This window comes from Seriola lalandi, unplaced genomic scaffold (assembly GCF_002814215.2).
Source record: "Seriola lalandi dorsalis isolate HSWRI2012SDOR001 ecotype SW California unplaced genomic scaffold, Sedor1 jcf7180002054887, whole genome shotgun sequence".
NCBI classification, from domain to species: Eukaryota; Metazoa; Chordata; class Actinopteri; order Carangiformes; family Carangidae; genus Seriola; species Seriola lalandi.
This window is the reverse complement of record NW_019525439.1, coordinates 1,769,096-1,780,343: the sequence shown is the minus strand read 5'-3', so window position 1 is coordinate 1,780,343 and position 11,248 is coordinate 1,769,096. Positions and strand designations below refer to the sequence as shown.

Here is an 11,248-nt window from a genome sequence, read left to right as displayed (position 1 = left end):
TTCTGAGTCGTGTGTGTGTGTGTGTTTCTGAGTCGTGTGTGTGTGTGTGTTTCTGAGTCGTGTGTGTGTGTGTGTTTCTGAGTCGTGTGTGTGTGTGTTTCTGAGTCGTGTGTGTGCATGAATGGGCCGGAAGCATCCATAGGAGTGGCAGCCTGCCCCACCGCTGATGTCTGCTGAATGGACAAATCCACACACAACCCACTTGGCCTGGCAGCAGTCATGGTCCCTTTCTCCTCCTGTCTTCTCTCTATGTCTTTTCTTTCCCCTCCCTCGCTCTTTTCCTCCCTGCTTTCGCCTCTCTCTTTTCCATTCAAGCCGCTTTTCAAGATTCTTCGGTTGTGTATGTTTTTTTGGTTTTTTTTTTTTTTTCGATGCCAGCCGAGCCCACAAAAGAACTGGCAATTACCAGTGTGGTGGCAAACTTACTGCCAGCTTTCCAGTATACACACAGGCACACATGTGCTCACTCCTCCACATACACATTCGCCCCAAACCTCCCCTTCTTCATCTCCCAATGCAAACAAACTAAAAACAACTATACAGCACATAGGCTTTCATGTTACCCTTCCTCCAGGCAGGGGGGGCGCTTGAAACGTTTGAAACTCACCCTCAGCGTTCCTCATCTCCCGGGAAGAAGACTCAGCCAGGCCTCGGGCTGCATTTCAAATTTAGAGGCCTTGGATTATCACTCTGGGACTCTTCGTGTGACCTCGTTGTAACCTGTGGCTGACACAAGCGCATACACACACACACACACACTTACACACACACACATACAAGTCCTCCTATTTGCTGGAGTGTCCTTCAGCAGGTCTGTTCTCAGATGAAATGCAGGAGCATGGAAGCCCCCGGTGGGCCGGAGAGAACGTTTGATCTCCACCATTTTGGCTGCTGCTGCTGTTCTCTAGTGGTTTAATTAGAAAAAAAAAGTGGAGGGGAAAAAAAAAAGATAACACCCAGACCCATCAACACTCCAGACCACACTGAGTAGAGAGAGGAAGAGAGCAGGATGGGATGAGAGTGCAGTGGAGAGAAGTGGAAAAAGGAGTACAGAGAGAGAAACCGATAGACGAGCAGCGAGTGGGGGGGGGGACCAAAGGAGGGCTCAGAGAGCAAAAAAGTGGAACAACATCAAAAACCTGTCAGTGAATGAGGGGATAAGGCAACATCAAAAATCAACTTCAATAAAGCATGATGTCTCCACGTATCAACCGGTTCCTTCTCATTCTCCTCCCATCCCTGCATCCCTCTCTCTTTTCCTCCAGTTTACCTGCTCCCCTGCACATGTCCCTCGGTTGTTGTACCTAATTAGTACACATAGTCAGCCCCTGTCAGCCACATCTGTGTTTGCATGTATATGAGTTACTATCTTCCACAAACCTCCTGGGCTCCCTGGGAAAGGAGAGATAGGAGTTACTGCTCATTCCAACCACCCTATAGGGATCTTGCATGCGCACACACACACACACACACACACACACACACACACACACACACACACAAACAAACACTTAGCTGCACATACATTTACACACAGGAGCATTGATCACATTAACTGCTCAGCTGGTGATATCACAGTGCCAAGCAGCTGGGACTGAACTCATACAGCTTGTATTATATTCATGCAGCTGTAGTATGTCATGTTATGTTGTTTACTGCCAAAGAGAAGCTGAGTTAGAAGTCAAACTGCAGCTGGTCAGAGTTTAAGTTATGCATATGGAAGTTCTGCACAATATCACTGTCTGTATCTCTCTAAAGTCTGTGTGTGTGTGTGTGTGTGTGTGTGTGTGTGTGTGTGTGTGTGTGTGTGTGTGTGTGTGTGTGTTTGTGTGTGTGCGCGTGTGCATGTGTTCCCAGGCGGCATGTATCCCCGTGTTGCTGAGTAACGGTTGGGAGCTGCCGTTTTCTGACATCATACAGTGGAACCAGGCAGTCATTGAGGGAGACGAGAGATTACTGCTGCAGGTAACGCAAATACGCAGTAACACACACATCCAAACACACACACACACTTATACAGATCGATTTAAACTACTTTTCTCTGAGATTTTATGTCACCATATACCTGAAATTTATCCAGAAGTGTTAAGCTAAAGGCATCTGGACTCATCCAAAAGGCTGCCTGGGTTCTGATCAATAGATATACCATGACCTGGATGACTAAGAATCTTCACAGACATGCCCAAAGATTGTTTTTCCCTGTTGTGAGAAGAAACCATTCACCAGTTCAGGGTCAGCTTGCATCGGACAAAGCACAGAGATGTTTCCCCTTATGTTTTCAGGTTGTCTGTCTGTCCCATTCTCCTGAACGCGATATCTCAGCAACACCTTGAGGGAACTGCTTCAATTCGTTCATTCATTCAGTTGCTTCATTTTGCTCAAACATTCGCTTGGACTCGAGGATGAACTGATTAGATTTTGGTGGTCAAAGGTCAAGGTCACTGTAACCTCTCAAAAGACATTTTTGTTCATAACTCAAGAATTCATGCGCTAATTATGACACAATTTAACACCAATGTTTAGTAGGGCAAATGATGAAGTAAGTGATGCTATTTTATATCCAATCAGTCAAAGGTCGACTTCACTTTGACATCATAACGATCTGTGAAGACACTTTTGACCATTATTCAAAGCTGTAACTCAGGAACAGAAGGGGATATTGTGAGCATATTGATTCATTCTAGTTGTGACAGTGGTACAGTACAGATACCGACAGGGCACATGAGGAAAGACGGACAAGTATAATATGCAACAAAGCCCTCAGCCGCCACCACCACCCTCCAAGTCCAATAATATTATCTTTATGGCAGTGCTAGGCAAAGAGATCAGCTGGTGAACATAATCATGGACACTGGGAAACATCGACCACACAGGGCTACAAAGCGGGCATTACCTGTATCAAACGGTGTGGTTACAGGTTGGGGCACTTTGAGATTAAACGCCCGTGGAGAGGCCTTAATCCAGCTTCAGTTGAAAAGCACTCATCCTCTGTGTCCGTCTCTCTTCTAACACACACGTACACATTCACACAAGTAAACACAATGAGCAAGCAAAGCCGGCTCACTTTCAGCTACAACAGTTATCCCACTCCCTCACACAAATTACATCATGTCTTGCTTTGCATCGCTGCGCTTCGATCCCGATCAATAGAGGACATGAATTGGCATTCAACTAATGAACAGGAACAAGCCCAGGGAGCTCCGGCAAGGGGAGACATTTTTCAAATTAGGCCAGGATTGGATTGAGTGAGCCGACCTCATCAGCGGTGTTTCTGCATACCTGCAAAACTCTCTCACTGAAATACACACACAAATATTCAGGTTAAGGAGTGTGAGGGTTTCACAGAAAAAGGCTAAGTGTGGGCAGACACTTCAGACAAACTGAGGACGACTCTATAGTGAAGCCGTCCTTCAGATGTACGTCGGGGAAAGAAAAATGGAGAGGAGAAAGGAGGAAGGACAGGGAGAATGAGAAAGGCGGTTGAAGTAGTGAAATGTAGAGGAAGCGATGTGTGTAAGGAGAAACTGAGAGGTTGAAAGAACAAGGCAATTTACACAAGACTGGAAAAAAAAAAAACACAGAAAGCTTTTGAAAATGTGTTAGCTGTGTGAAGACTGAACAGCTAAAAGGAGTCAACTGCTCCTGCTTTTCTCAGTTCAACATGGCTTTCTTCTACTTTGATTGAGCTGCCGAGCTTAACTCTCTAAGTGATTAAATCAATCTTAGTGATTCACTCAAAACCCCCAATTTAGTCCTTTTCTAATTAATGTCTAATTAACTGAAAAACGGCACTCAAATCAGCTCTGTATCAAATGTTTTTTGTTTTTTTGGGAGGGGGGGCAGATTAAGCAACCACTCAATATGGTTTACGCAGTTTTGATAATTTAAACGCCATTTCCTCCTTTTTCTCTTTTCCAGTCTATTTTAAGAGACACAATTTGGTTAACAAAAACAACCCAAATAAAAATGCTTCGTGGCTTTGTTTTTTTGGGGGGGTTTTTTTGCAGTTTTTTTTTTTTTGCTGTGTTTTTCTTTTTGATTTTTTTTTTATCTCTCATCTTTTTTCCTCAGGTGCCGTCCACAGTGAGAGCGGTTGGGAATGAGAGAGTCCTGGCCCTCCGGCAGAGGACCCAGATGTTGTGGGAAGCGTACTTTTCCTCTGTGGACAAGATAGTCCTCACCACGCTGGAGGTCAGTCAGGTTCAACACACTCAGAATAAAAGCCCGGTCGCAGCAGAAAGTGACACAGTACAAATCATTTGGTGCGGTGCTGTGTTCGCATCATTTAGTGTAGACCGTAATTAAGAGCAACTGAGTCAGCAAAAGTGTTTGCTTCTTTCCTGTGATTCTGAGTTAGAGATTGTCAATATCTGACAGCTATAATATCTCCCATGTCATGTAAAGAACTACAGAAGAGTTGACAGCTTCATCTAAATATAATTTAAGCTAAAATATTACTTTTAATACAATTGATTGGCTCATTTAAAAGGAGCTGGGCTTGTTTGTTTTTATCTGGTTTCACTTGCTAACGAAACACTCACTAAATTAGGATACTTAAAATGTGTGAAATTCAAGGCCATCTGGTGAGCCAAGCGCTAACGTGGGAACATGCTAGCACAGTCAGGCAGTCATATTAGCTCCACAAACTCTGACCTGGCATTTTGTTCTCAGGATTGTACATCATGTAATTCAGTAAAGAATTATTGAACAGGGAACAGCCCTTAGTAAACTCGTTAGCTCGGTTGCTAAAAGGACATGCACTCCAGACCATAAGTATTTGGACATATACACATTTCTTTGTTCTTCAGGCTCTGTGTTTCAGCACATTGAATTTGAAATAAAACAATGGATGCTACAATAAAGTTACAGGTCTCAGCTTTAATTTGTAAGTTAAGTAAAGTTTACATCAATATTCAAAGAACTGTGAGGAATATATGGCCCTTGTAACACATTGCACCGAAATTGCAATGATTTAAAAGTAAACAGACACGTGTTAAATGTTTTCTGGGCAGTTGTGTGTCCTTTCAGTGTTAGTTCATGCACAATAAAGAGCTCAAATGTGGCTCAAAGTTGACTTAGAGTTGAGAGTTGCCATTTAGATTAAGGTGGAGCTGTCTGTCCAGAGGTGGCCATGCAAGTGAAGAAGACAATAATGAGGCTTAAAAAAAAAAAAAAAAAAAATTCTATCGGCAAGATATCAAAGGTAGTTGGTTTGCAAAAATCTAAATCTTCAACCTGGTAGACTGATGAGCACAAGTCTTGTGGATGAGCAGAAAATAATGGTGTAGAAAAACTCCTTTATGACTGCAGAGCAAGTGAAGGATGCTCTACAGGATGTAGGCGGACATATTTCCTTGTCAACAACAACAAGAAGAAGAAAACTTCCTGACCATGACCTCAGTGGATCCACCACAAGATGCAAACCCCTGGTAAGCCTCAAAAGACAGAAAAGCCAGGCTGCAGTTCACAACAGCAACACACTGAAAGAAACCAGTAGAGTACTGAAACAAATCTCTATGGACTGATGAAACTAAAATCAACCTCTATCAAAATGATGGAAAGAAGAAAGTGTGGAGAAATGAAGGAACAGCTCATGACCAAAAGCCACCACCTCATCTGTCAAACGTGGTGGTGGTTCTGTGTTATGGCTCGGGCATGTATGGCTCCAATGGAACTGGCATTTATTGATGATTTCACTGCTGATGGGAGCAACATGATGAATGCAGGAGCATTCAATGTGTTCAGATTCACTCCTCAGTCATTGGAGGACATTTCATCATTCAGCAGAACAATGACCCTTAACATATGGCCAGAGCAACCAAATCTTTTCAGGATGAGGAGATGAAATATCATCGTCAGTCACTCACCTGATCTCAATTCAGCTGAGCTGCGTTCCACTTGATGAAGAGCAGACTCAAGGCAGCGAGACCCCACAACAAGCAAGAGCTGAAGGTGGCTGCAGTTTTGTTTGACTTCACACAAATCTGTCTAATTACTATTGAGCCCCTGAACACCATGAGCTAAAAGAACTACATCTTTCACACAAAATGTGCTGAAGCTCAGAGCCCGAAGGACTGTCCAAATACTTGACATACAAATACTTGAGTGTAGTTCACACAGTTTGATCAATAGGCGTATTTGTGCCATTGATTCCTGTCCTGTCTAAAATACCATTCTTCTGTTGTCGAGCAGTTTATGTCCTGACAATAGCGGGGATAGTGGATAAGCTACAATAGCTTCTTTCATTTCAGACTTTCTGTCTCTCCGTTCCCACCAAGGCCAGCACCTTTCAGACGGTTCAGTATTGGTCAAACATTTGCTTGTTCAGTAAAGCTGAACTCAATGGGAAAAATTCCATCAGAATGAATACGATTTTTTTTTTTTCTTCTCCTTTTCCTTGACCTCCAGCACCAGCAAAAGGACTTCTGTCTATCTCCCACAAACACTTAAGGGTAATGTTGCTTTTGGCCCACTGTGTATAGACGAGAAAACCTAATTGAAATGTTTTGTAACACTGAATACTCAGTGTTTCCACTACCATACAATTCTGTTCAGGAATGTGCAGCACCCTGCCCGTTCCAGTGAAAACATCTAGAAAAAGAAGCCACTGCTGTAAACACAGGTTTTCTGTTGAGCACACAGCCATAGTTGCTACCTCTCTGCAGTTTACCGCCTGTGTGCTATCATCAGTCCCCTTTCAGAAAGTCTCTCCAACAGAGTTTTCACATTTGAGTCAAACCAACCTTCTATCATTATGATTATGGGGTTGGATCTTTGCCCGTGCTCTACCTTTCTACTCTTTTACTGTCTCAGCGCTGTGCTGTACTGTATGTCTATTGAACATTTTCAAAGCAGTCCACATCCGATTTGCCTCAAGTCTCAGAGAAATCCCCTGATGTATTGAAATGATATATCATTACATTGCAAATATCAGTCTCAACCTGCCAGTTTCTGCCTCACTGCTGCTCACTATTATCAGACTGTGAGAAAATGTCTCTTTTTCAACGCTACAGGTCAAGATTCATCTTCGAATAGAGTCATTGCAATATACAGAAGAAACAGAGAACTGCTTGGATTTATTTTCACTAAATTTCACAGGTTTAGCGTCCACATTTCTCTCATCCACTATCGTTCTCTGTTCATCTTTTGTTTTACCTTTCTTTTCTTTGAACAAGCTGAGAAGAAATGTACTCCAAAGTTATCTGCTCCAGTTAATAGAAAGTCATTTGAAGGTTAGCCCAAGGGTTAGACGGTGCATGAAAAGAAAATAACCTCCTTACATGAGCAGTTTTTGCACACACTGCCAATGTTAATTTCAGCACATGAAAAAATGCGGGGAAACAACAGATTTAACCCCAGTGCAATCTGAAGAAATCACCCAGTGAGTGGTAGGCTTTGCACTCTGATGTTTATAAATGCAAGTCTGGCAGCCCCTAGTGTATTTGCTGCTGGGGATTTGTGCTAGAGATAATAAAGAAGAGGTTCTGGAGGTTGGTGATAAGCTGCTTATATACATACAGCATGTAGAGGGGAACCTCTCCCCATGGGAGCCAGCTGTGCAGTCAGCCTGAGGTCAGTGAGGCACAGGGCTTCAGAGTGGATGCCAGTGTTGCTAGTGCGTGGACACCTCCTGTTGGTGTAAAATGGGAAGTACACAGAGCATATCATTAGGGATTGCTGTAATATGCAAACACAAGTGTGTCTGGACTTGAATTGCAGTGGCGTTTACATTAAGCTCCAAGACTCTCATCCACCGGCTTAGGGGGAGGGAAAAAAAGAATGTAGCGCAGGCTTATACAAGATGAGCACAACAGTTACTTCACTATGTTCCTCTCTGCTTCTCACATTGCAGTCCACATCCAACCTCATCTGTGTTTTTTCTGTCTTTTCCCAGATCATTAAGGACCGTGTGTTTTCTCACATATCGAGGAACAAGTACATGTGGAACTCCCTGCCAGGAGGTCTGCTGGTGCTACCAGAGTACTCGACTCACCTCGCGCATTTCCCTTTCTACTACCTGGGTTTAGGTAAACACACACTTGATTCAAATGAGTCTGCTCAACATGCAGAATTTGATTGCACATTTAGAATGGGGAACTCTTATGTCAGAGCTGTGGTGGCAGACATGAGTAATCAACGCACCATCAGCAAATCATAATCAAATATTTCCTAAAATCCTTGACTGTATTGGCTTTAATTTTGTATTATGTTACAAATATGGTTTGTTATTATTTCTTACTATTAAAAGCCACTATGTGTAGATTAGATATATAATTTATATATAAATATATAAAATATTTCATATTATTCTGATTGGAAAAATGTGACAATCCTTGTGAGATGTGTCGCAGTCAATATGTTTCCTTCAGCAGCGTGTAAGTGTTGCTTTCTACCACAGTGTCTTTTTTGACACCAACACTGGAGGGTGCCAGAAATGTACATTTTCAAAATATACACATGGTGGCTTTAAATTGTTCTGTTAATCCTTGATGGATTAATACAATACATTCACCTCTTACTCTTTTTTATGACCTCATTCAGGGGTCAGTCCGGGTCAGGAGTTCACTGCTGTCATACATGCCGTCTCCCCATTGGTCTCCCAGTCTCAGCCAATCATGAAGCTGCTTCAGGTGGTCTCTAAATCAAAGTACTGCTCGCAGGTAAATGATTAAAGACATTATGATAAAATGAAATATAATGTAAGCACAAAGGGTAACTGTAAGCATACACCCCCGTTTTTGTCCACAAGGCTGAAAAGAATGTAACCAAAAATAAAAAGGTTATTATTCTTCAACCCTTTTTAATACAGTTGTAACCCTGGTCTCTTTTTGAAAGGCAACTCTTTAAATTTTACAACCAAAAAGTCAGGATGAATAAAAAAGATAGTGAATCAAAGTTACAGAGGCACAAACACAGTAGAAATTTCAGTTTTTCTGCCTCCCATAAAAAAAGGGAATATATGGCCTGTAGTAGCACATTTTGTGTGGAAAACACATTGGAGCCATGCTTTGCACAGATGAATCGGGAGACTTTCAAACTGTAATTTGTCAAGGTTGTATGAAGAGTGAGTACAGTACAGACACACAAAACACACCTGAAGTAGCGCTACTAAGGCCAAACTGTTCCACAGGTGGGACGGTGTATTTTAAAAGGTGAAAACACAGTTTCAGCACAAATGCAGTCTTCCACACTAAAGATTTAGCAATAAGCTTTGCATGGTATTTTGATGAAGCAACCCTCTGCCAGCCCGTCTGGTTGATTGATGTCAGCAGTTATTTCTGATTGATCTAAGGCGTCTATCTTTGTATGTGTTATGTACAATTTCCTCCCTCCTGCTGCTGCAGATCATTATTCTCTGGAACAGCGAGAAGCCGCCACCCAGTCGGAGCAAGTGGCCTCCCATGCCCGTCCCTCTCACTGTGACAGACGGCAGGAGGAAGGTGAGGCCCAACGCCACTCACAACTCACACTGACGTCTGAGTGACAGCATGACAAACTGTCGCTCGCTCAGTTTGTTTATGTGTCTCGCTTTCTTCCTCACCATATCTCTGTTACTCTTTTTCACTGGTCCCTCTCCTTGATGCCTGTTTTCTCTCCGTCTCTTCTTCCTGCCCATGTATATGTGACATGTCCACCGATCCGTGTGGCGTTTGATTTCATAAATGTCACTTATTCTCAACGTTTCTTCTCCGTCTCCCTCTCACTATCACTGTCTCCTCCCCCTCCCAAGGCGAAATCTGTAGTGATTCTCACTCATCTCAGTCACTGAACATGATTTACTGTCACATGATCATCTCTCACTCATTCTCATCATCTCTCAAAGCACATGGCAGACAACACACAGCCTCCAGTACCAGAACTAAGATTTATTACTGTTTTCCTCTTTCAGACTACCAGTCGGTTCCTACCTCACGTTGCCATAGAGACAGAAGCAGTGCTGAGTCTGGACGAGGATACGGTCCTGCTGACCAGTGAGGTATGCGTCACAGTGTTTAGTAATAAATAAACAGCAGACCTGCGCACACACACACACAAAAAAAAAATCAATACTCCCGAAAAAGTCTAAGTGTCTCATGTCTGCACTCGTAGGTGAACTTTGCCTTCTTGGTGTGGCGGAGCTTCCCTGAGCGGATTGTGGGCTACCCTCCCAGGAGCCACTTCTGGGATCCCCTAAAGCGCGCCTGGGGCTACACCTCTAAATGGACCAACGACTACTCAATCGTCCTGACTGGAGCTGCCTTCTACCACAGGTACACCAACACTGTTGAGGTCATTTCCACCCTTTCAGAGCTTTCCTAATGTGCATAGTTAACGAACAGTGGACTGTAAGGTTTAATAATATGCTTTCATTATCTACTTATAACAAGCATGCACTCATATACTGTGCACATCCCTAAATTTAGACATACCAGCTCAAAACTGATTAAGCATTGAAGATCAAAACAGATTGCTTTTCAGAGAGCTTTGCGGGGCGGGTAATGACATGAATATCAACCTGAGAAGCAATATGGGATCAGAAATAAATAGGATCAAGGATAATTATGTGAGAGAAAAAGAAGAGGGTGAATTACTTCAAGCTGTTCCACAGAGAAGGTGCTTTAAAAGCTGTGACATTTCAAGACAATGTGGTCGTTTTTGTCAGCAGTTTCAATGAAAACACATTTCATGCATGCTAATTTGAATCCTCACAGCTCATTGGTCAGGCCCAATGATATTTTAAAGACTCATCAGTGTTACCTCAAACACCCCCCTTCTCACCACTTAAACAGCGAAATAACAAGTAGTCAAGTGAGTTAAAATGTACCTATTTCATTCTGGGAACCTTAATTTGGTCTTTTACACGCAAAATTAGTGAAGTCATGTGACAGCATACCGAATGGCTTTTCCAGTATAGGACTGCTTTGCAAAAAAAAAAAAAAGTAATGCAAAATTACCAGCTGAATAGAAAGCATTGCACTAAAATTTCCCAAGTCTTAAAAACTGAAGGAATAGAAAACATATGCCTTGTACCACAGGGGTTTGGTTTGTTGTGCACTATAAATATCAAATCCCAGTGGCAGTGAAATGGTTAAATTGTCCCAGATACATATCATCAACATACAGCACACCATCTACTCCTTCCTGTAGACGTTTCCATGCCTGTTACCATAAAGGTGCTGGCTGCCTGACCCCTCCACCTGTGATGAATTATGTAGAGATTCCATTATTTATATATATATATATATATATATATATATATATATATATA

The 11,248-nt window shown here is 42.5% G+C and overlaps 1 protein-coding gene across 1 annotated transcript in view; it reads left to right on the top strand.

The window, feature by feature from the left end:
* Positions 1-11,248, top strand: part of ext1c (exostoses (multiple) 1c) — an 85,321-nt gene that overhangs the window by 70,715 nt on the left and 3,358 nt on the right. Inside the window, exons 4-10 of the mRNA XM_023429083.2 lie at positions 1,858-1,965; positions 4,072-4,191; positions 7,895-8,027; positions 8,542-8,660; positions 9,345-9,440; positions 9,890-9,976; positions 10,090-10,250. Coding sequence (XP_023284851.1) covers positions 1,858-1,965; positions 4,072-4,191; positions 7,895-8,027; positions 8,542-8,660; positions 9,345-9,440; positions 9,890-9,976; positions 10,090-10,250 — 824 coding nt within the window. The remainder of the gene's footprint in view (positions 1-1,857; positions 1,966-4,071; positions 4,192-7,894; positions 8,028-8,541; positions 8,661-9,344; positions 9,441-9,889; positions 9,977-10,089; positions 10,251-11,248) is intronic.